Source organism: Ictalurus punctatus, chromosome 10 (assembly GCF_001660625.3).
Source record: "Ictalurus punctatus breed USDA103 chromosome 10, Coco_2.0, whole genome shotgun sequence".
Classification (NCBI taxonomy): Eukaryota; Metazoa; Chordata; class Actinopteri; order Siluriformes; family Ictaluridae; genus Ictalurus; species Ictalurus punctatus.
In genome coordinates this window covers 26,466,281-26,491,905 of record NC_030425.2, presented here as the reverse complement: position 1 = coordinate 26,491,905, position 25,625 = coordinate 26,466,281, and the positions used below count along the sequence as shown (strand labels likewise).

General features: G+C 39.2%; 2 protein-coding genes across 2 annotated transcripts; both read right to left on the bottom strand.

The window, feature by feature from the left end:
- Positions 1–2,076: 2,076 nt before the first annotated feature.
- Positions 2,077–4,243, bottom strand: LOC108271308 (beta-1,3-galactosyltransferase 1). The gene is made up of 2 exons (XM_017478808.3): positions 4,056–4,243; positions 2,077–3,784 (listed from the first exon to the last, which is right to left on the bottom strand). The coding sequence occupies exons 1-2, from the start codon at positions 4,088–4,090 to the stop codon at positions 2,683–2,685; spliced, it is 1,137 nt and encodes a 378-aa protein (XP_017334297.1). The 5' UTR covers positions 4,091–4,243; the 3' UTR covers positions 2,077–2,682.
- A 623-nt stretch (positions 4,244–4,866) lies between these two features.
- Positions 4,867–15,536, bottom strand: kcng4b (potassium voltage-gated channel, subfamily G, member 4b). Its single transcript, XM_017478807.3, has 3 exons — positions 15,181–15,536; positions 13,321–14,151; positions 4,867–6,732 (listed from the first exon to the last, which is right to left on the bottom strand). The coding sequence occupies exons 2-3, from the start codon at positions 14,071–14,073 to the stop codon at positions 5,905–5,907; spliced, it is 1,581 nt and encodes a 526-aa protein (XP_017334296.2). The 5' UTR covers positions 14,074–14,151; positions 15,181–15,536; the 3' UTR covers positions 4,867–5,904.
- Positions 15,537–25,625: the final 10,089 nt, after the last annotated feature.

Genomic DNA, 25,625 nt, shown 5'->3' with positions numbered 1-25,625 from the left:
ACAGAGACTTAAATGGTGAATTAATTTAAATGGTGAATTTATCTTCTGATAACAAACATTAATGTAGAACAACTTTCTTTGAAAAGTTACCGCTGCTCCATGTACACCAAAGGGCATAACCATGAAATGATATAATCCACTGGGCACTCTGAAAGCGTTTAGCTCCTTAGCACTCTCCGTCATGGGGATCTGCCAATAACCGTTACACAGATCCAACATGCTTAAATATTTGCCTTTCTCTAAACGCTCAATAAGTTCATCTACCCTTGGCATGGGGTCAGGATCAAAGGCAGAAATGGCATTAAGCTTAGCAAAATGAACACGATCTTAATTCTCCAGTCTACAGGGCAGCTACTATTTGCTCTTTGAAGGTTCTATCACAACAAGTTCCAGCATGAACTGAACTTCTCTTGTCAGGGCAGGGATGAGTCATGCCAGAACGCTACAATATGTTTGGTGAAGTGAGCCTGGTGATAAGAGATGTATGTCGTGCTGTATCACCTCGGTTCTCCCTGTTTTCTCACTGAACAGACCCTCTGGCATCCTTTTCTCTAGATCTTTCTGCAGCTTTGTTGTAAGATGTTTTAAGTCAGGGAAGCTTGAAGAACTCTGGGCTGTTGGAAACTCAGCTGTTTTGTCCTTGACATGCACAGGCCCAGTTGGCCTACCACAGGTGCTGGCATCTCTTTCCATGGTTTTAGCAAGTTGATCTGGGTTTTCTTTTGTCAGTCTGGCATGCATATCTCATAATTGGTGTTGCTCACCTTCCTCACTACCTCGTATGGTCCCTGCCAATTATCAGTCCGCTATCTGATTTAGGAAGAAGGAGTAATACCTTCTGGCCTGGCTCAACTACCCTTTTCCTTGACGACCGGTCGTACCATAGCTTCTGCTGTTTCTGTGCCTTAGCGATGTTTGTGTGAACCAGTTCAGTCAAAGCATCCAACTTTGTCCTCTTTTTCAATACATATGTCCTGCTTTTCTGGTTTCCCCCCTTCCCAGGCCTCTTTCAATACGTCAAGGGGTCCCCAAACCTGATGATCATAAAGCAGTTCAAAGGAAGAGTAGCTAGTTGAGGCCTGTGGTACCTCACCTTAAGCAAACATAAGGTACGGCAGCCACTGTTCTCAGTCCGAACCGGTCTCTGCCACAAATTTGCGAAGCATCATCTTTCAACCATACCATCAGACTGAGGGTGGTACAGAGTGGTCTTAATGTCCCATATGCCTAAGAGTGTATGCACCTCTCTGATCTGTTTGGATGTAAAATTTGTACTCTGATCAATGAGTATCTCCTTAGGTATGCTTACCCTTGAGAAGAGATGGACAAGAGCGTTGACTATTTGCCTAGTCTTTTTTTCTTTAGTAAGTAAATAAGCAAGTAAATTTTATTTATATCGCACATTTAAACACAGCAAAGCAGTAGTCTGCAGAAGGATACTCTTTCGCATCCCCGTGAATACAGAGTACCCTTAACTTGTTCTGGCTGACAACCATATGTTCCCCTTGACATTGACTCCTTACAAGCGTCTGATTAGAACCTGAATCAACCAAGGCCTTAAAGTATCTTCTTCAAACAAAATAATTATACAGAGATTTAAATGGTAATTGACTTGGATAAATATATACCTTCTGATAACAAACATGTCTCTGAGTGATTAATACAGGATTGAATGCTAATACCTGACCGAGTGTGAAGTAGCCAGTTTTGATATCTGTGCATATGTGCACCTATCCATGAATATACCCAAACACAGCTAAATCTGTGGTCCTGTGCTGAATTTAGCATAACTACCGTTTCGAAGGAAACATGAACCTAGGTGTACAAAGGGGTTTGTGGAACTAAATGTAAAATAAAAAAGCATGAACATAAACAGTCCACATAGTGCGTTCAGAGTAGCGCGGCTGTGATGATGTCACCACAGAGACCGTCATCACTCCTGCTCTCACACCTCAATAAAATATTTGCCGAAGCTGGTTAAAGATTTTCATTTAGGTGCTCGCCCGGTAAAAACATTTAAAAATGTTTATATTTCTCAGTAATGTAGTTGGTTAATAAATAAATACAATGAAATAAAGCAGCTTATTTCTTATTTCACACAGTCACAAAATTCCACCAGGGTTCTCAACATTAACCTGTCAAGAGAGGCAACATTTCTTCTGGTGATGATTTGATGTCTTTGGAATGAAATAAAATGTTCAATGTAGCAAGTAAATTTTTATACAAAATATAAATTTATACCGTACAATTTGCATATGTAAAATCCTGAGCTTTTTTATTGCTTCATGGTAATCTTTAACAGTACTCACAGAGTCTTTAATAAAAAAAAAAAATAAAAAAAAAAATACCATACCTCTCTACGACCACCATCAAAACACCAACTGATCAGACATCTCTCGGAGTGGCACCGGTCAAAATAAAGAATGCATTCTGTATATTAGATCAAAGGTTCACATATAAAAAAATATTAATACACCTTCTCAAGTGTCCTCAAGTAAACTCAAATAATGGCTGTATTCCAATTTTACACCTTCACTTATTTCCTTTCTTACACAAACCCTAAAAATATGTTGCTTCTATATACTTTCATAAGCTCACTATTCCTCACACCTTCATCTTCATATAGCACATCTCAATTTGTCCATACAGACTTTCTAAAACATATTATATACTCATCCAATGTTAACAAGGAGGTTCTGGTCTCTTAAGGTCTTTCCAAGCGTTAACTTGATCCTGTAGGCTATGTGTTGTTGTAGCAATGAGTTTTGAGTAGCGACAGCGGTTGTAAGGAACAGGGAAGACATTGAAGAGGCTCTGGTCAGCCTGAATGGTGTAAGGTATTCCCACATACCGCATGCACATTCCTAAATATACGTCTTCAATGTAGACGGCTTTGACATGTTTCGACCCTTCAATGAGCTTGTTCGGAAGGTCCAAGGAGAACACGTAACCCAAGCCCAGAGCGTAAGGTGGATAAAAGTCTTCAGGAAACGCATCTTTTGGCAGATACCATTTGGATCTAGGGTCTCTGAGAACGATAGCTCCCCTGGCCACAAGTCCCGTCATATAGTTCTCCCTGGGCGCCTGGAGAAGCATATTCATTAAAGCGTTCACGTTTAAGAACATATCGGAGTCAATCTTCATGGCATAGGCAGCATTTTGGCAGTAGGCTGTCAGCCATTCCATAAGCACCATAGTTTTGATGGTGAGATTTTTATAGCTGTCCAGGAAATCACTCTGAATGATGTCATGGTGTTCCTCGCTCTCCTGCAAGATCTTCTGCTGGAGCTCCTCTCTACCTTCATGTCCAGACTGACCAAGCAGAAAGTAAAGGGTCACATTTTTATCCATAACCATCTTCTCAGACCCCCAGGTGGTGCGGACGGCATCCCGAGCTGCCCTGTTGTTCGGTGCCACAGGTACCATCAAGACCAAGAAGGGCTTGTCATTCTGACACCTCTCTGATTCATTTAGAATGTAATGATATTTACAGGGATATGCCACATGGTATGAAGTTTCAGTTGTACACTGTTCACCTGGTAATGCAGAAGGCGAGACCATTGTTGTCCATTGTTGAGCAGATGTATTGGTGGTAACATTTGAAGCTGCTCCTGCAGTGTTGTATTTACTGTTGTATATCTTCTGAACTGTCTCAGACCAAACTTGTGACACTTTAGGTATGTTCATGTTGTAGAAGAGTAATACAGCTGAGACAACAAGTATAAGGAAGCCAGCTCGGAGACGAGAACACCGACATTCGGATGGTACTTCCAGTAGATCTAAGCTGAAAATTGAAATAGTTTACAATGATGGTTTTATGACACTTCATGTTTATTAGTTGGTGACTTTGTTAATCAATTAAACAATTAAAGAGATTTCTTAATCAGTGTTTCACTCCATTTCATTTCTTTCATTTCAGCAATACTATTAGCTATATATCAAACACTGCATGCTGTTCTTTTCAACTGCGCATACACAGGTGTGCATACAAATGATCACATCCATCATAATTCAAGCCTAACAGAGTAAGGATAGATTAAGGATAAATTCTGTACCTTATTTCTCCACTTTTACTGGTGTCCTTCTCCATTTTTCCCTCGTTGCTACAGCGGCAGTTTATTTCCTGTCATCTGGCCCGTCTTGCGCCCTCATGCAAGTGAAAGCTTTTGCACTACCACAGAAAGAAACGGCCATAAAACACTGAAAAGTTACCTGCGTCACTCATTTGGCCACACCCCCTGTCCATGTGTTCCTAGTTTCACAGCTCAGGCATAGGTGGTAGGGAGGATTATAATGAAATGCCTTAATTCCAAAGCAAAGAAGTTCCAAAGAAAACCTCGCAAAAGGCAGTTCGTCTAAAGCACTCAGGTGTCCGATGTGGGAGGTGCTTTTTCCAAGGTGTAATTTGTACTCTGTAACCGGTGATATCTCAAGTAGTTTCCAAAGGGCATAGCCATGGCTTAGCAGAGAAGGAGTCTTCATAATCTCTGAGTCTTCATGAAACTTGAAACCACTAACTGAAAAAGGTAAACAAAGGATGGAATATCTGAGAGGTGTGACATGTGGCAGCCCACTTACCTGAAACACTGTACTATACATGGTTTGACTTGCCCATCCTGCAGCTGAACAAGGAAATTTTATTTGCTAAGGTTGCTAACGGTGCTGTATTAACAGATTAGAATGAGAGTTATAAATGATGAGCCTGGGAGAATATAAAAAAATACTCCAACATTTTTTTACTCCAAATGTAAAGGTGTAATGGAAGTACTTTAATAATTCCAAGAACAAAACTCTGTGTGTGTGTGTGTGTGTGTGTGTGTGTGTGTGTGTGTGTGTAGTTTATGACAGTACAAAGTACAAAACATACAAGCAGATAGCACCAAAGGATCCATGTTCTTCCATGAAACCGATGTCACAGTTTATTGTTTTTAAATATACTTCATTGAGGCTTCATCTCAGATTACTTCATTTTGAAATAATATCTGATAGTGTAGTATGACATAAACCGCATGAAACCGAAATCTCTCTTCGTTTGTCTTTTATTGATTTTTGTTTTCCTTTTATTTCTGCTGTTAAATCAATGCATCAAACCTGGAACTCACTGTTCATTAAATAAATCTGGAAGGTGGTGGATGAGCGTTAAAGTAAAACATAAGCAGAATAAGAGTCCCTTTTATTTGCCAGTACTTATCCAGCACAGGAATTAACTTACGCATGAAGGGCAACTCCTCAAGAGAGTATTGTGCAAAAGCATTACTTATGTAATTAGATAGCTATACAATGCCCAGTGGAAGAATAACATCAAGGGATGATATAGTCATAACAATTACGATGATAATTTGTGATAATAATCTTATCTAGAAGACATCTGTAGATGAATCGTAGCAGATTTAAATTAAAAGGCAGGGTATATTTAGAAATGAATGGGAATCATGTGCAAAATATGTGATTTTTTTTTTATCCTCCCTGAAAGCCAGAGAGCAATGATTCTTTGTGACAGATGTTGTAGAAAATTAAACCTATACATGCCCAAGGTACAATTCAGGTTAATTCAGTTCAAGAAGATTATGTCCGTGATAAACCAAAAGCAGAATGCATGGTCTAATCCTAAATCGCAGTTGTTGTGTTACTCTTACCAGTCTACCAATATTCAATGACATTGTTGCAGTAGTTCTTTCTGAAACGTGCAGTCAGAATATTTTAGACATATAAGGAGATAAGCATTACATTACATAACATTAAGAAGTCATGATATGCAAATGAGGCCAAGAACAAACAAAAAAACGACATGTTTAAAGCCAAAACTCCTCCCCTGAGTCTCCTGTTTTTGGTGGGCAAATATTCACTCACCAGGAACACCATAACAAGTGCTAGTGCTAACCCCATTCTCACTAGTTTCAGCATTTATGATCCGAGCAAGTCCGAGCACGCTGTGGGTAATAAAACAGGTTTTTTAGACCTATCCACATTCTCACCCTCATGGAGTTTGTTGGGATATTCATGCGTCCAACAGTAGGAGTTCCTCTCTGATTCTATCCAGACGTCCTCCGTGGCCAATAAGGCCACTCTTTCATCTTTGCGTATCATTTCATTTTCCTGTCTCAGCTCACGGTAGGAGCGTGAGAACACGTGGAAAATCGATGTAGCTGGGAAGGCCATGATGAGGATGCCGCTCAGGATGCTGCTGAAGGCCACCACCTGGCCAGGGATGGTACGTGGGACCATGTCACCGTAACCCACCGTGGTCATAGAGATGATAGCCCACCAATAGCAGGCAGGGACGCTGCTGAAGCCGTGGCGCTCGCTCTCAGCCAAGTGTATGATAGGCGAGAACAATGTGACAGCCACGCACACAAAAAGTAGAAGAAGACCGAAATCATGCATGCTCCTCTGCACCGTCAGACCGAGAGTCTGCAAACCCAGCGAGTGCCTCGCCAGCCGCATGACGTACAGGATGCGCAGGGCACGCATGAGCCTCAGAATCAGACCCAGCTTATCCAAATACCCTCCACCAACATTTGTATGATCTCTCAGTCTCAGATCTCTCTCATCCACCAGCAGGGAAATGTAGTACGGCAGAATGGCCACGGCATCAATGATGTTGAGTGGCCCACGTGCAAATTCTAGCTTGTTACGGGCCTGCAGGAAGCGTAGCGTGAGCTCGAGGGTAAACCAGACCACGCACACGGTCTCCACGATGAAGATCTGTTGACAACTCTGCGAACATTCACCCTGTTTGTGAAGAAGGTTAAGCCTTCATTTAGCACACCTGTATCGTTTGTACAGTATGATTACTACAAACAAGCATTTTGACATTTCCCTGTAGTAAGAAATGATCCTGCTTACTACAAACTGTTTATATGAGGAGGTATAGGGGTAACGACGGAGTCAGTAAACATTTATGAGGAGCGTGTATTTTTGTAGAAGCTTTCATGAACCATTCAGTCTAAATCTATTCAATCTAATTTGAGTTGTGTAGCGCTTTTAACAACAGACATTTGCACACAAGGCAGCTTTACAGAAATTGACAGAAAATGTCGATTTAGATCCCTAATGAACAAATCAGAGGAGACGACCTGAGGAAGAAACCTGCAGAGGAACCAGACTCAAAAAAGGGACCCACCCTCTTCTGGGTGATATTGGATTATTTTATCGTATTATCGATGGGACAACGTTCCTTTTTTTTTTAGCCTAATCCTTGTAACACAAATGTGCCTTAGTTTCTACTTATCACTCACAGATACTGCAAAATGTTTCCTAAAAGCATTGAACAACTAGAATAACTTTTACATTCGTGCTTTGGTTAGAGCAGTTTTGATCAACCTTTCTCTCATCTCTCTGTCAGTCCAACATTTTTTATTATTTAAGTTGAAATGTAATAGTTTTAAATACATGTTATGTATTCACGTATTTTAAACGCTTATTGTTGGAACTCCTGATCTTAGAGATCTTACATCACTGAGGTTACTGTCAGCAGGATTTTTTGTTGCGTTGTTTTTGTACAAGGAAACATGTCGGTTCTCGTCTGGGGAAATCACACACACACACACACACACACACACGCACGCACGCACGCACACACATGCACAAACACACACACAACCGATGCAGTAGAGAAAGATTAAACCTACAATTGTCTACAAGTAAATGTAGGGTTATGTCATTACATTTTGCAAGAAACCAAATGCTACCTTGCGTAGTGAAAAAAAGTGTGTGTGTGTGTGTGTGGGGGGGGGGGGGGGGGGGGGGCTTTCTGGGTGCTCGAGCCCCTGCTCTTTTTCTACGTTATTTAAAAGTGCCCCTCTCAACATTAATTAATAAACAATTATATTATGTATTTGGTGAATTCAAATTAACTCGAGAGCATGCACAATACAGGAGCAAATTAATCGAAAGAAAGTCTGAGAATGTTCTTATTTATTTTATCCGACTCCAGTCTGCAGTCAGATAGTCTCGTTGTCATGAAGTAATCGCGATGCGTCTTGCTTCAACAGGCAGACAGGTATGCTGAGACCACTATATATGGAAGTATAATAGTGCGAAATGTCTTCAAGGCAAAATGGTAGGTTGAATTACATAAATTGAATGAAAACATATCGCAATAACAATACCTGCATTTTTCTGCCCAGCAATTCGACACAAATTGAAAAACAAAACAAAACACAGCAATAACAGTGCTTGAATTAGTTTCCTCTGCAATTCACTGGGTTTGTATATTTTGACTGAAAATAAAATTCCAGCATTCAAAATTCAACGCAGACGTATTCACCTTCCTAAAACACAGTTCCAAAATATTCAGTTGTTCAAATACCATCTTCATTATTCGTCAGGTAATATTTCAAAACATTATTTATGTGTTGAAATTTATGAACCTAGCAGACTGGCATGAAGTTGGATTAAGGGACAGTCTCTAAAGTTACATATGACATTGGTATACACGTTTCTAACTTCAATAGCATTTGAAGGGAATGACTTGGTCATAAAACCAACTGTAAAGTGTTCATCTAGGTGTCAGCTATAATGCTCACCTTTTAGATTTTTGATATTTAATTAAATAAACTGTCAAATCATATCTAAATATTGCGTTGTTTTTATACCGTATGGACATATACACAATATATATATATATATATATATATATATATATATATATATATATATAGTTTAAAGCTCGATAGCATTTGAAGAGAATGACTTACAGTCACAAAACCGTCACACTGGAAAGTGTTCCTGTATGTGTCAGGTATGATGCACACCTTTTAGAGTTTTTGATAGGTGTGCGTTATAGCTGACACCTAGATGAACACTTTCCAGTTGGTTTTATGACCAAGTCATTCCCTTCAAATGCTACTGAAGTTAGAAACGTGTATAACAATGTCATATGTAACTTTAGAGACGGTCCCTTAATTTGCGCATATCTGTGAATATCAAACGTCCAATGTCAGCCAACTTTATGCCAGTCCGCAAGGTTCAGTCCGCTCATCTTCTCTTGAGGTTTGTCTGCACAATCCCACCACTACTCACACAACCACCAGAGTTTGTGGCCGGCCCATAGTAACGTTACAAATGTATCTGCAACCCATTGTACTTCCTGTGAGACCCGGATATGAAGACTTGAATTTTAAGACCCGGATTTTAAGACCTGAATTTCCGCAGTCCGAATTTATGAGGTTGAAAAATAACGTGTTGAAATATTACCTGACGAATAATGAAGATGGTATTTGAACAACTGAATATTTTGGAACTGTATTTTAGGAAGGTATATATGTGTGCTTTGAATTTTGAATGCTTAAATTTTGTTTTCAATCAAAATATACAAACCCAATGAACTGCAGAGGAAACTAATTCAAGCACTGTTATTGCTGTGGGTTTTTTTTTCTTTTTCTCTATCCAACTTGTGTCAAATTGCTGGGCAGAAAAATTCAAGTATTGTTATTGCAATATATCTTTATTCAATTTATGCAATTCAACATGCCATTTTGCCTTGAGGACATTTGGCAGTATTATACTTCCATACACCAACTTGCGCTTCTGCTAACCTTTTCGTAATATTAGCAGCATTTTATATGCTTATCGCCGGTAGTTTTCAAATTGATTGAGAGTGGATTGTAAAGCTGCTTTAAGACAATGTCCATTGTTAAAAGCGCTATACAAATAAAATTGAATTGAATTGAATGTATTGGTAAGTACTAGCTACTCAAGTTTCTTATATTTCCAGACATGCAAGTAACCTTGTTAGATTATATGTATGTTATATAGTCAGTAAAGGCACGATGCCAAACAGACAGAGACAGCAGAAAAACTGAAGAAGGAGGCAGCAAAAGGGACAGCTTCCTTATCGACATGGGTGAAAAAAGGTGAGCTAATATGAGACACATAGTTGCAAAGATAGTTGTAAAAAAGGCATCATATGTTTACAGCGAGTGATAGTCGGTGTTACACGGTGTTCTGTTTGGCCATACACAGATTATCCTTGCCCCTCCCCCTGCGGCACCGCCTCACTGTCATTTTGCTTTTTGACATAAATAAAAAACTATTAAGTTCAGTTGGAGAACGTTCAGCGGACGCTATAAACTGAAAGCGTCTGCTCCATTCAGCATGAGCTGCAGAGTCACAGCACAGAATAATAACAAACCCACTTTTCAACAATGTGAATGTAGTTCTACTGTAAAAATCAAATGTGACACACACAGTCTGTTTACAATGTCTACCAGGGTGATAAGACTATGTAGTTCAATGAAAGTTAGTAAAGTAGTTAAAGTAGTCAAATTAGCCATTTGGTGATGAAATTTACATTTGGCAGCAGCAGTCTGATTTCCATAAAACTGCAGCACTTCCTGCTGAACCGGCTTTTTAGCCTCAAGCTTGTCATTTTTGCCTACTAAATTTCATTTTAAAAAGATCAATTGACATTTTAATGATCCTATATCACAAATTTTTCATATCACTTAGGCTACAGGACTAAATTTACTACATGTATTACTTGTATTACCACATTTATTACTACATGTATGACTACATGTATACAGTAGAACTATATTTGCATTGTTGAAAAGTGGGTTTATTATTATTCTGTGCTGTGACTCTGCAGCTCATGCTGAATGGAGCAGACGCTTTCAGTTTATAGCGTCCGCTGAACGTTCTCCAACTGAAAGTAATGGTTTTTATTTATATAAAAAAGCAAAATGCCAGTGAGGCGGTGCCGCAGGGGGAGGGGCAAGGGTAATCTGTGTATGGCCAAACAGAACACCGTGTAACACCGACTATCACTCGCTGTAAACATATGATGCCTTTTTTACAACTATCTTTGCAACTATCTGTTCATATTAGCTCACCTTTTTTCACCCATGTTGATAAGGAAGCTGTCCCTTTTGCTGTCTCCTTCTTCAGTTGTTCTTTAATTTTCTGCTGTCTCTGTCTGTTTGGCATCGTGCCTTTACTGACTATATAACTTACATATAATCTAACAAGGTTACTTGCATGTCTGGAAATATAACGAACTTGAGTAGCTAGTACTTACCAATACATTCCCTCTCAATCAATTTGAAAACTATCGGCGATAAGCATATAAAACGCTGCTAATATTATGAAAAAGCAGACGAGCTAGTGATTTCAGCATGCAACGAGACTATCAGACTGCAGACTCGAGTCGGACAAATACATAGGAGAATTCTCGGACTTTCTTGTGATTATTTTGTTCCTGTTTTGCGCACGCTCTCGTGTTAATTTGAATTCAAATGCTTTTTACATAATATAATTGTTTATTAATTAATGTTGAGAGGGGCACTTTTAAATAACTTAGAAAAAGGTCAGGGGCTCGAGCCCCCAGAACACCCTCTTCTGCACGTCCCTGCTTACAGTACTCCAAAGTTACCAATCCGTGTCTCGTTTGCCTCCCATGTTAAGAAAAAATAATAATAAAATAATTTTTTTTTTTAAAAACAGCCTTTAAAATTCACCATCAAATCTAAAGAGGTATGTTAAGTTAACTTTATGTTTGGTAGGTCAGCTAATAGGTTTGTAACTTAGCTAGTTAAATTAGCTTGTTAATTAAATTAGCTAGCTAGATGCATTTTGTAAATTAGCTTGTTAAATTAGCTAGATGGTTACATGTCCTGTCCAACAACACCCCCCATCCCATTTTTTTCTAATCTCAAATTTTATTTTGTATTGCCTGCCTGTCTCCGAGGATTTCCGAATCGGACAGTCTACAAATTAATCCATTCTGCAACTTTTAGAAACATAATACATTTTTTAAAAAAGCTAACTTCCGCTATAATAAGCGTGGGGGTCAGACTCGAGTAGCTAGGGCTTGCTGAACCCTTTACCTGTTGCCAAGCTTGACGAGAGCAAAGTGTCTGTTACTGCAAGGTAACAAGCAAAACCTGGTATATATTTTCAGAGAGGTGGGTGGCTACTCTTACACAATGATTTGGAGATGATTCAAATATTCCGTGACTATCCGTGGGGAAAAAAAACTCGCGTCCTGTGGTTATGATACAGCATTCAGGCGCTCTAGAGCACACTACCGTATAGATAGAAGATTTACCACTGTGTATTTGAGGTAGGATATCGTAGCTATTTCAGCCCATGAAATTGCTGATTGTTTGCTGGTTTCGATGACAATTTTGCTATCGAAATAATTATGTAACCTGTAAAACTGTCAAATATGCTCAAGTTTGAAAGCTAGCGCGCACACCAAAATTGTGTGCATGCGCCATTGCTACGTGTCCGTAAACGATTTAATGGTAATGCTAGTCAAAATGTTTACACAGAGTTGAGCATACTACAATGTTTTAAGAGGAAGAGGACAGAGGAGGATGAACAGCAGGTCACAGGAATAGAAACGACTGAGGAGGACGAGCTTGTAAGTTGTGCGGATAGCTACCAGTTAGTCAGCTAGTTCACGCCACACCATGTTGGATGTTTTGGATGGGGGCGCCATCGTGTGAGGATCGCTCCCACTGTTGGTGAGTTGGAAACTCATGCTTTCATTTTCTGTCATTATTCTGGAAAACGTCGCCATGGTAGGGTAGTGCTGCTGCATCAAGAACTGCCATAGTAGGTCACACTGCCATTCAGCAAGAAAACTGGACAATAGGATGTTTTTTCTATAGCAAAATAGCCTCCAACTCATACTCGTAGCTTTAACCTACCAACAGAAACAGCAATCCTCACAGGATGGCACCCATGTCTGCACTGTACTGTGTACCGTGGCTAGCTACATTATGGTATGTAGTAGTTTTTGTTCTAGTTATATTATACTCCATCTTTCTGTCTGTGCACCCGAGTCTTCATAATCTCCCCTCCCCAGAGTGAGCATTCTCAACCTTCTGTCACTGCATGACCTTCAACCCCGATAGAATTTCAGCCCCCCCCCCACACATGCTATAATCCCCCCACACCCCCAATCAAAATCGCTCCTACGCCCCTGGCTAGTTAGGTTTTGTAATTTAGTTTGTGAAATTAGCTAGGTAGTTAGGTTTTGTAAATTAGCTTGTTAAATTTGCCACCTAGAGAGGTTTTGTTTTTGTTGCTAATATGCTTTAACATTCATTTCACAAGAGTTATTAGACGTTATCTTAGCAGCAAGCTAAATTCTAGATTTTTCTGAGTTAACAGAATATTTTCCTTATGACTGACTTCTTAGCGAACTTTTGATTGGTTAAAAACACTTACTTTTTACTCTTGAACACTTGAGTATGTTTAAATGTAGATATGTTTCTCTGCACTTTTTCCACCCTTGCTGCTATTTACTATTGTAATGGCAATACAATTGTACTTGTTACTACTTAACTTGTGACCTATTGATACACCTACTCGGCTCTCTTCCTCTCTGAGATCAGGCATGGTGCTGATGCACAAGCTGACCACGGTCACAGCAATCATAGCCACCGAGACGCAGGCAAAGCTCTTTCCCAGCCAGCCAGAGTGCGGGTTATCCACCATGTCCCTGAGGCGGCTCAAGACGCCACGGCACCCTTCCTCCTTCTCTCGTGTTGGTTGTTTCATCAGCCTCTTCTGCCTCCTAGCCTCCTCTTTCCGCTTCTTCTCAGCCACCTCCTCCACGGAGGTGATCATAGCACGTCTGCAGCAGCGCTCCATCCCAGTGGACTCGATACCCCAGTAAGCAAGCTCGTCTGAGAGAAAAACCGCACACGCCTGCCTTAGCAGTCTCAGCTTGCCTGCCGCCAGGAAGTTGAGGATGACGCGGAAGGCAGTGGCACTGCGATCGAAGAAGAACTCATGGCTCACCTCGTCGTAGTCGTCACACAGCCGGGCGATGTCTTCGGGACTGCTGCAGTGACGTAGCTTGCCCAAACGGGAGAGTGGGAAGTCATCCAACGTGCTCCAGGCAAAAGTGTAACGATCCCCACCAACATTCACGATGGCCAGTTTGCTGTGGTCGACATTTTCGATTGCAGAGGGGTCACGTAGTAGCTGGGCTCGCTGAAAGTACACTCCTTTAACGGTCTCAGTCTCAGGGATCTCGGTAAAAAAACGGTCAAGGCTGCTGTCATCTGTGCTGATGGAGAAATTGCTAAAGTCATTCGCATTGCTGATGATAGGCATGATGGCATCAGGCCATACGAGTGCAGGGGCTGCAGTGGAAGCTGTGTTTATGGTGAATAAAGTTGATAAAGAGGGAATCTGTAATGAAAAGAAACATAATTAAGAGAAATAGAGAGCAGAGAACAATAAACGCATAGTCACAGGCCTGAAGAATATGCAATATTCTTCATATTGCGTTTTTGCATGCATTAAATACACTCTTTATTAGGAAAACCTGTACACCTCATTCATGCAGTCATCCACCAGCCAATCAATTATATATATATATATATATATATATATATATATATATATATATATATATATATATATATATATATATATATTTTTTTTTTAAACATCCTTCTGCACCATGCAGTGTAAACTCTAGAAACTGTTGTGCATGAAAATCCCAGGAGATCAGCAGTTTTAGAAACATTCTTAAACCAGTCCATCTGGCACCAACAACCATGCTACTGTCAAAGTCTCTAAGATCACATTGTATCCCCATTCTAATATCAGATGTTATCAACTGAAGTGCTTAACCTGTACTGTATATGCATGATTTAATGTATCTTGCTGCTGCCAAATGATTGAATAACTGGCTGATTGGATAACTGCAGGTGTACATCTGTTCCTAATAAACAGCGTATTTAATGTATGCAAAACACAATATGAAACTGAAGGGTCTTTGGGACTAAGAGCAATATTCTATTACAGCCCCATCTATTGGGTTGGGCAAGTGTTATTGTCTCTGCTTTTTTAGTGTGGACAAAAAAACTTTTTGATATGAAACCATTCCCAAACGGATCTATAAAACTGTTGGCAAGGCACCAGAGAGAGAGAGAGAGAGAGAGAGAGAGAGAGAGAGAGAGAGAGAGAGAGTGAGTTCAGTAACTACCAGGAGTAATCTTTGGGGACAGTTTTTTCCATCACCACAGCAAGACAGGCGGAACTGTTTACACAACTGGAAGCTATATATGGAAAACAGTTTAATCAGTTTAATCTCATATTTCTTTCTTTCTCCCAAATTTGTTTATTCAAATATCTCCACCACCACACAGCCAGTCCAACCTCCCACCTCTCTCCAAAACCCCTCTAAATACAACCGCTCTCTTTGGCACTTACCTGATGTACTTATATGGTGCGCTTTCCTCCCAAAAAACGTCACTCCTCAGCACGAGCGCACCATCACTCACTTCCAACATCGAATAACGAAGAAGAGATGTTAGACTTCCATCACTTATAACAGCTCACATTCTTGTTATAAATACTCTCTTGGATGGCTGGAGACACAGTTCCTGTCCCGTCAAACGCGTTAATAAGTGGAGCCGCGCGCGCTGCTGTGCAGCATCTCCGAGCTGCTGCAGTTAAGCGCCGGTGTGTTCATGCGCCACAGCGCGTGCTGACTCCTGGTGTTTCTGTTCACGATGCAAGAAGTAATCCGCCAATCCCATCAACATCAGCAGGAAGGCCTTGGTAAACCCGGGAAGAAAAAAAAAAAATTATATATATATATACACACTCTCTCTTCAAGCCACGGAATAAGACCGACGATGTGTTTTATCAGTCCTGCGCGCGCGCGCGCGTGTGTGTGTGCTCAAATGTCTTTGTGTGATAAAATGTTTTAAAGGTGCTTAAAATCAGTTTTCAATGAGGTAACTTAATATTTTGTTTCCTAATTGTATTGTTTTACAATTTTTTTAAAATTAAAACATTATATCTTATATTATAGGCCTACACACACACACACACACACACACACACATAGTGTGTGTGTGTGTGTGTGTGTGTGTTTGTGTGTGTGTGTGTGTGTATAGTATACTGTATACTCTATGCATAGTGATAAAGTAAATGCAAACCCAACATAGATTGGGAGTAACTACAAGCCACTAGAAAAGCTTCAGTTTACCTTGGTAGGGATTCTACATGTCAATGGATTGCTACTGGAGCAATGAATGCTATTCTTCATAATCTCTCAAATAGGTGTTCATAACGTGAAGATCTGGTGACTGCAAAGATCATAGCATATTATTTTCAGAATTTCCATGCTCATCCAACTATCCACTGAGCGCTCATGCAACCATCCAAACCACACAAACTAAGATAGGAATTTTTCCTCATAGGGTGAAGGCTACAAGTCAGAAGAACTTTGTATTTAATTCCTTCTAATGGGACCCAAGCGACAAAAGCAATATCTTCTAAAAACCTTTTTTTTCTCCCTTTAAATTACATTCATATGAAAAATTAAGTCCACCGCATTAAACCAATGAATGCAAGCTGTCCAGTCCCTGAGGCAGTAATGCAACCCCAAACCATAACATTTCCACTACCGTGCTTCACAGTTGGTTGGTGCTTCTCCTGAAAAGCTGTCTTTGGTCTGCGCCAAACATGTCTGCTGTTACTGTGGCCAAACAATTCTATCTTTGATTCATCTGTCCAGAGCACATTATTCCAAAAGGCCTTGTCTTTGCCTATGTGCTCATTGGTAAACTGTAGTCTTACAAAGGCTTTTTCTTGGCACGCCTCCCACACAGGTCAAATTTGTGAAACCTCTTTCTGATTGTAGAAGCATGCACTTTGACACTAACAATTGAAAGACCTACTAACAGATCCTGTGATGAAATTTTAGGGTTCTTGGAGACTTCTTTTTTTTCTGTATCTTTTTTTTTTTAAATGTATTTTTATTATTAGAATAAAGTTTGTGCGTACAACAACATAAATACAGGACAAACAAAACAATAATCCAAAAACAAACAAAACAGGTATTGTATGTGATTATGTGACGTGTAGGTGTGAGGTTGTGTTGTGTGTGTACATCTCTATTCAGTATGTATGTAAATATATATGTAAGGCCAGCTGTAGAATAAAGGGAGGGGAGAAAAAAAGAAAAAAAAAATTTTTTTATATACATAAAAAATGTAAATATAATATAACAAACTACGGGGAATAAAAAATAAGATAAAATAAAAAAAGAAAAAGTAAAAGAATTAATAAATAAATAAACAAAGGGAGGAGGCATACCGGGGAGATACGGGGAGGGGCCACCATTCGGGGGGAATCAGAGTAGGACATTAGTGCAGGACAGTAGGGCACTGCAGCCAGGACCCAGCATTCTGATGCATCTTCACGACTGAGACCAGCATGCATGTGGCCTACATGTCACCCTCCAACTCCACCGGGCCAACCAACTGGACAATCTCTTCAGAAAAAAAACCCTCTCCAGACCCCACGGGGGGAGCCAACCCACTAAGGAGTCGGTGCTGTCAATATCCTGTTGTCCAAATCAGCAGAACTGACCCACCACAGAGTCCCCTCCAGAGTTCTTCAAGACTTCTTTTTGTATCAGACGGTCTGCTTTTGGGATGAATTTGCCGGGACGGCATGATGACACCACACACCTCAATAATAAAAGGGAACACCAGACACTAGATGTGAAAGGGGTATAAATAAAACAGTTTCCACCTGCACTCACTAAGCAGGTTCTGATCAATGACACCTAATCCTGAACACCTAATTCTACTTTTATGAATTTGATGTAAGGGTGTACTTACCTTTTCCATGTGAGCGATCTGTTTTTTGTTCATTTAAATTCTGAAAATTACTACAAAATGTCTATTTTATGTGTCATTTGAGAGAGTGTATCAGATTTATTAATAGGCACTGTTTCAAAGAGGATCAACTGTTTGCTTGTCCAAATATGTCAAAAAAAAGCCAACAGTTGCCATGGGGTGTACTTATTTTTTCACATGACTGTATGTAGTGGTGCTATAAAACTGAAACTGATCAAAGCTAGAGAAAAAGATGACATTAAGTGTAACTGTAAACCTGCAATGAGAACCAGAAAAGTGACCAGGAAGTGTACAGTATTTAAAAATCCAACAATCTTCCAGTTAGAGCATAACAACAGAGTTTATCAAAGTATAATGTATATTTGTTAAATTACTTGTTTATTTTATTTGATAATGGAACTGTAATGGTAATACTCTAGATCTAATGTTGCTTTGCTCCTGATCTGGAGAATAATGGGTATTGGGGATTAACAATAATCCTGGTAACATTTGAGGACACTTTCCTATGGGCATTTGGATTTCCTTAACTTGTAAAGTATATAAATTACTGCTATCTTATGTTATAGAAAGAAAAACATGTTTACTGAGTTAGGAAAGAAAAATGACTTTATAAATATACGTTTCTGCCTTGAGTCGTCCTTGACAATCCGATAATAGTAATTCACAGTCAGCACTGTGTCTTGGGTGTCAGGACAGAACTGGTGGGAAATCTTATGCAAATGTCTTATGAGAGGTCAGATATGTCAAATGACAACTTCGGGCACAATAGAAGTCCAACTAACCAAGGAGTGATATGGTAAAAGAATCTGCTATAATTTAATACGGACAAAACGGAATCAGGATTTATGAAAGTTTAGCTTTATTTCTTGTGAAAGAAGAAGCATTTAATTAATTTAGTTGGATGGTGGTGAATGGTTATCATCTCATTTATCTTTGGTGTAGAATTTGTATCAGATGCATATATCTTTTAGCTAAATAGCTCCCCGAATAATCCCCACTCTAATACAATGCCTTTAAGGATAAGAAAGTATTCTAATATTTTGAGATACTGGATTTTTGATTTCCATGAGCTGTAAGCCGTAATCATCAAGATTAAGATAAAAAAAAAAAGAAGGCTTGAAATATTTCACTTTATGTTTAATGAATCTAGAATATATAAAAGGTCCACTTTTTGAATTATGGAAAAAAAAAGAACTTTTCCACAATGTTCTATTTTTTTTTTTTTAGATGCACCTGTAATGACAAATGGGATACAATCATTAACTAAATATTCATCTATTTATATTTGGTTAATTACTTGCTTAATTTTTTTTAACTTTCAAGTTGATGCGCTAGATAGATGTTGAAATATGTTGGGTATAATTTTGCTTGGCTTGTAAAGAATAAAGAGTATCAGGGATTAACAGACAGATTATCTCTTCTGGAGAGATTATAGTATGTGAACATGTGACATATCAGGACCCTTTGCTGTGTATAGGATATTTGGAGTTCCTCCAGTTGTACAGTATACAAATCACTGCTAATAGCTGGAATATTCAGGGGAATATACAATACCAGGGAATGAAAGTCAAGGGTCCAATTTTGGTTTTTGTAAACAGCAAGCGAGTTGAGCTCCAGTACTATAATTTGTGGATCTGCTTTCATCTCAAAATTCAAAATGTCTTCAATCGGAGTATACTATATATGCCAGTCAATAGCTACACTGATCAGCCATAACATTATTGTGTAGGCCCCCCTTGTGCTGCCAAAACAGCTCTGACCTGTCGAGGCATGGACTCCACAAGACCTCAGAAGGTGTGCTGTGGTATCTGGTATCAAGACTTTAACAGCAGATCCTTTAAGTCCTGTAAGTTGTGAGGTGAGGCCTCGATTAATCAGATTTGTTTGTCCAGCACATCCCAAGATGCTCGATCAGATTGAGATCTGGGGAATTTGGAGGCCAAAAATTTGGCATGTTCCTCAAACCATTCCTGAACAATTTTTGCAGTGTGGCAGGGTGCATTATCCTACTGAAAGAGGCCACTGTGATTAGAGAATACCGTGTACTTGGTCTGCAACAATGTTTAGGTAGTTGGTATGTGCCAAAGTAACATCCACATGAATGGACCCAGACCTCCCAGAAGAACATTGCCCAGAGCAGCACACTGCCTCTGTCGGCTTGCCTTCTTCCCATAGTGCATCCCATATCGCGCCTGGCTGTCTACAAATGTGATTCATCAGACAATTCCATCTTCTTCCATTGTTCCACGATCCAGTTCCGATGCTCATCTGCCCATTGTAGGCGCTTTTGGCGGTGGACAGGGATCAGCATGAGCATTCTGACCGGGCTGTATTTATGCAGCCCCATACGCAGCAAGCTGCATATGCACTGTGTGTTCTGAAACCTTTCTATCATAGCCAACAGTTTGTGCTACAATAGCTCATCTGTGGGATCGGAGTAGACCGGCTAGTCTTCGCTCCCCACGCGCATCAATGAGCGTGGGTGCCCATGACCCTATCACCGATTCACCGGTTGTCCTTCCTTGGACAACTTTTGGTATGTACTAACAACTGCATACCAGGAACACCTCACAAGACCTGTTGTTTTGGAGATGCTCTGACCCAGCCATCTAGCAATGACAATTTGGCCCTTGTCAAAATCATACAGATCCCCATTTTTCCTAGTTCCAACACATCAACTTCAAGAACTGACCATTCACTTTTTGCCTACTACTGTATATCCCACCCCTTGACAGATGCCACTGTAACAAGATAATCAATGTTATTAATTTCACCTGTCAGTGGTTTTAATGTTATGGCTGAACAGTGTATATATACTGTAAATACACACATTTGACTGTTAAAGCACTGCTGCAGCAGGCTACCCACTAAAATATAGCCCATGTGCTAATTTTGATTGTGGGAATACCCTGTAGTATATAGCATGAATATTGTATTCTTTTATTTATTTATTTTAATTTGTAGTGTTTTTCACAAACCATATCCCCCCAAAATACTCTTAATTATATTTTAAATAGCTGCACTGTGTGCTGCCAGTGTTCATTATTAAGGCCACTTTAATAAACAAGACTGTATATTGGATGAAGCAGTGCTGTGGTTTGATATAAAATGGGCGTGGAACTGTAAAAAGTGGAACTGTAATTATTTAACATTAAATAGTATTAATTGATTTATCCCTATATCAGGTTCGGATACATTTATGCATAGAAATACAATAAAAATAATGGCTGGTAAAAATCTCCTGTGTTCCCATCCTTAACTTAGGCCCTTTCATGACCCCAAGTTCAGACCCCAAGGTTACGTTCAGACTTTGCATGTCTCCATATACTCACTACAGTCCCCAATCTGCACATATTACACAACACTGTATTTCATATATACTGCAACATTTATTTCATGAACAATTAGTTTATTTTAAACTTTTCTCCTATTTGACCCTTTTTTGTTTTTGTTTGTTTTTGCATAATAATAATAATAATAATAATTATTATTATTATTATTATTATTTTTTGCTCAGTGTCATATTTCACTGAACAATTGTAGTTCACAAAGACATCTTTGTTTATCTATTAGTTTGGGCCTGATTTCCTTTCCTGATTGCCTGCCCTCGCTCTCAGGTTACATGTGCTGTGACAACCTACCTGGACCATATCAAGTAACTCCAACACATGAGAATGCTGTGACACAATGGGCAACATCCAAGAGTGCCAATGTTTCCTTGCCCTCACAATCCTTCTCAAATGTCTCGATGCAGGGGCTTATAAAAACAGACTGCCGATACTGCCATAAATATGGCTTTGTAATGGAGCATGCAAGTGAGCCGACTGGTTTTTTTGTTTTTTTAGAGATTTGTATAGGATAAAGAGATGAAAGCTAAGATCCTTTATTGTCAAGCAAGTTTTTTAGATTATGAACTTGATCCAGATCCAAACCACCCATGATTATTGAGCCAGGGAGAAAGAAAATATTGTATAATCTGAGGTTACTTAGTTGTGAGCCAGAGCTGTGGCGTGACTGGCACTGATGTGCACAATAACATTCTTTCTTTGAACATTTCTGATAATGGAAACGAAAGCAGATATAATAATCATTTCCCCAAATACTTGGGCTTTATGAAAAATGGATGGATGGATGGCTGGATGGATGGATGCCTCACACTGCCAAGGGTTGGGGGTTTGATTCCCTCCGCTGCCATGTTTGTGCTGCTTTTGCAGGTTCTCCCCATGCAGCGGGGGTTTCCTCCAGGTGTTCCGGTTTCCTCCCCCAGTCCAAAGACATGCATGGTAGGCTGATTGGCATGTCCCAAGTGTCCGTAGTGTGTGAATGGGTGTGTGAATGTGTGAGTGTGCCCTGCTATGGATTGGCCTCCTGGGATAGGCTCCATGCTCCCTGTAACCCTGAAGGGTAAGCAGTATAGAAAATTGATGGATGGATGGAAAATACGAAGTCAATAAAACGATTTACAAAATATAAAACTTAAATGTTAAAATCAGAATAATGATGTGGTAAGTCAAAACATTGACTTGCTAAGTCAGAATTATGACATACTAAGTCAAAATAACAACTTAATTCAAAATAATGAGATACTAAATCAACATAGGGTTATTCCATGTCAAGTTGTGCAATGCAGGTTGCTCAACCATTTTTAATTATCCTAATCTTTTTTGAGTGATTACCTCTATGTATTGGCATTGCAAAACCAGTTTTTGTTTTCATTATAATTTTGTTTACAGAGATCTCAATATCTCAGCTCAGGATCGTCCTAGCTCCTTAGAACAAAAACTGATATCTAGAGCATATTACAAGGTACTTGTACAAACATTTTGCACATTGTTTCTTAGACATGCAACCCAAATTCCAAAAAAGTTTGGACTGTATGGAAAATGCTAATAAAACAACTGACCAATTAGAATCAAGAACTTAAAACAGCTGTGGTATAATCACTGTTATTATATAGTTATTACAGAACATCTCAGCCTCCTCAGATAATAGCAACTACTATTAATGGTTATTATGTAGTTATTAAAGCTCTAATAATTTCTGGCCACATTAATGTTTCTTACAGGAAGTTGTTCATCTCCTTGTCTAAAGTCCAACAATGTAAAACAGTGTGAGGCACAAAGAATCTCAGAATATATTCTGAAAAAGTTGGGACAGTATGGAAAATGTTATTAAAAACAAAGAGGAGTGATTTGTAAATGTACTTTGACTTGTATTTAAACAAAAAAAAAACGTATAAAGACAAGGTATTTGATGTTTTACCTGATCAACTGCATAGGTTTCTGAAGATAAACGTTTATTTTGAAACTGATACATGCAACACATTCCAAAAAAGTTGGGACAGGGGAAATTTAGGACTAATAGCTATGTGACAAGTTGAAATAAGAAGGTGATGTGAAACAGGTGAGGCAATCGTCTAATCCGGCCTAGTCCTTCAAGAGCAAGGATGGGTTGAGGCTCGCTGATCTGCCAACAGATGCGTCAGCGAATAAGCCAACACTCTGAGAACAACATTACCCAAAGATAAATCGTTATGAATCTGTAATGGATATCCTGACATGAGCTCGGGAATACTTTGATAAACCTTTGTCAGTCAACACCATTCACAACTGCATCCACAGATGCAAGGCTTTACTATGTGTAAGGGATGAAAATTTAAATGACATATTCACTCAACTCACATTACCAATAATTGTCAGAATGTTAAGACACTGACACGATGACCACAAGAGATAAACTTGTTCACAATCGTGTGACGCATGAGGTAATTCAATACATTTATAATAATCTGAACAACCGTGTTAAAGCGTTAAATGCATTATATATACGTTCAAATACATGTATGCAAGCAATTGAGTCGAAAAGATTCACTTAAAACATATCATTATCTCAATTAATTTGTTAAGTCGTTAGAGCGCGAATAACCGTACATACCTACAGCAGGGACATTCGAATCTGCGAGAGAAGGGACAAATGCCTTATTTTATGGAATTCACACATCAAAACTTTTTAAATAAATGTTCATTTTTTTTTAACCCTATTACTGTACATCCACCCCTACCAAATTATATAAAATAAATGCATGACCAGGGGAGTATCACCAATGAACCATTTTTCTTTAGTTCACAGTAGTAAACTTCACAATAAGTAAGGATCTCCTATCAAAGGACAGTTAAAAAAACAAACAAAAAAAAAACAATTATCCATTAAGGATGAAATAATGAAAGAGTAGCTTTAAACTCTCCCACCAGCTACTAATATTAGAACATCTACATACATTCTGTTACGAATCGGGACTTGGAAGCGGAAGCAATTGCAGATGAAAGTCTTTATTTCTCGAACACAAGGTCAATAGACAAACAAAAGGTACACGGTCTAAACATGAAAAGAGGTCTAAACATGAAACGAGGCATGAAGCAGAAAACAGGAACAGGACACAAGAAATCGACCGCTTATCATCATGTTAGCTAACACATACATATCCATAGACTAGTTTCGTTAAATGTAAATACATCTACCTTCATACGATACTGCACGAAGTGCACAGCAAAGAGGGGTTTAAATAACAAATGTAATAAACCAGAACTCAGGCAGGTGGAAACAATCAAGACACACCCTTGCATTTCCACAGGGTGTCCAAGTCCAAAACCACTTCTGAATCTCCGATCCCTCAGGCATCACTCTCTTTAGAAATCGTTATGAATCTGTAATGGAGATCCTGACATGAGCTCGGGAATACTTTGGTAAACCTTTGTCAGTCAACACCATTCACAGCTGCATCCACAGATGCAAGTTAAGGCTTTACTATGTGTAATGGATGTGGAAAGACACACTCACATGTGGGGTTCTTTCTACTTTGATTGATCTTTTTGACAGAAAAAAGAAATACAAATCAGGTTGGCTGAAGACAGATTACTACAGACATTCACAAAAGACTACAGCAGGGACACTCGAATGTGCTGCCATACAGCTGAGCTCATATTACTCATATAAAACACACAGTAACAGTATACAACATTAAAACCGTAACAGTATACCTGTAATTAATAATGCAGTGTACTAGTACAGGACAATAAACTGTAGAAAATAACAGGTGTCACGAGTTCCCCTTTAAGCAGCGCGCTGTAGAGCATGTGAGCACACGTGCACGTGCAGATGCGCGAGCACCTGCTTTTCCCTTGTTGACAATCGTGACATTTCAACTTGTGCATTTGTTTATGTTTCTGTTATGTCTCCTCCCCGTTCTGTCATTGTTGTTTCATGTGTGTCTGAATTGCCCTCAGCCGTCAGCCATTACAACGCTGATTATGTTTGTGTATATATACCGCGCACCTCCCAGCACACGGGACGGAACATTGAGTTATAATAGATTAGTTTAGAGTCCTTACGATAGATAACCAAAGTCACAGTCCATAGTTTCATGTTTAATTTTTAGATTCATGGTCATAGTTCATGTCATGTTTCATGTTTAGGTTCGTTTGTTAAGTTCACGCTGGTTTCTCCGCTACCAGTCCCTCGCTGATGTTTATGTTTCATGTTTGGTATATCGACCCTGTATCCCATGACCACGACTTTGATTGCTGCCTTGCCTCATTTATGCCTGTTTGCCGATCGTCTGAACTTTGCATGTTACTGGATTACATTTTTGGATCATGTTCTGGATTTACCTGCCTGCGTATCTCTCAGTAAAACTGTTCATACTGCACTTGCATCCTACCTTATCTCCGTTACGTCATGAAACGTGACAACAGGAAAACAACATAAATTGCTAAATACCATTAATTAATATTTATAACAAAATGAACACAAACACAACATACCTTTTTGACAGGAATAAGAAGTACAAATCAGGTTGACTGAAGACAGATTACAGCAGACATTCCAAAAAGACTATAAAAATTTAAATGACATATTCACTCAACTCACATTACCAATAATTGTCAGAATGTTAAGACATTGACACTATGACCACAAGAGATAAACTTGTTCACAATCGTGTGA

Bases quoted from the DNA above. Each gene is read 5' to 3' on its own strand.
- kcng4b (XM_017478807.3), bottom strand. From the start codon at position 14,073: ATGCCTATCATCAGCAATGCGAATGACTTTAGCAATTTCTCCATCAGC. The intron at 6,733-13,320 runs GTAGGTGTATCA...CTTCACAAACAG, and splicing joins TCAGAGAGGAAGAGAGCCGA to GGTGAATGTTCGCAGAGTTG.
- LOC108271308 (XM_017478808.3), bottom strand. From the start codon at position 4,090: ATGGAGAAGGACACCAGTAAAAGTGGAGAAATAAG. The intron at 3,785-4,055 runs GTACAGAATTTA...TTCAATTTTCAG, and splicing joins AGTAAAAGTGGAGAAATAAG to CTTAGATCTACTGGAAGTAC.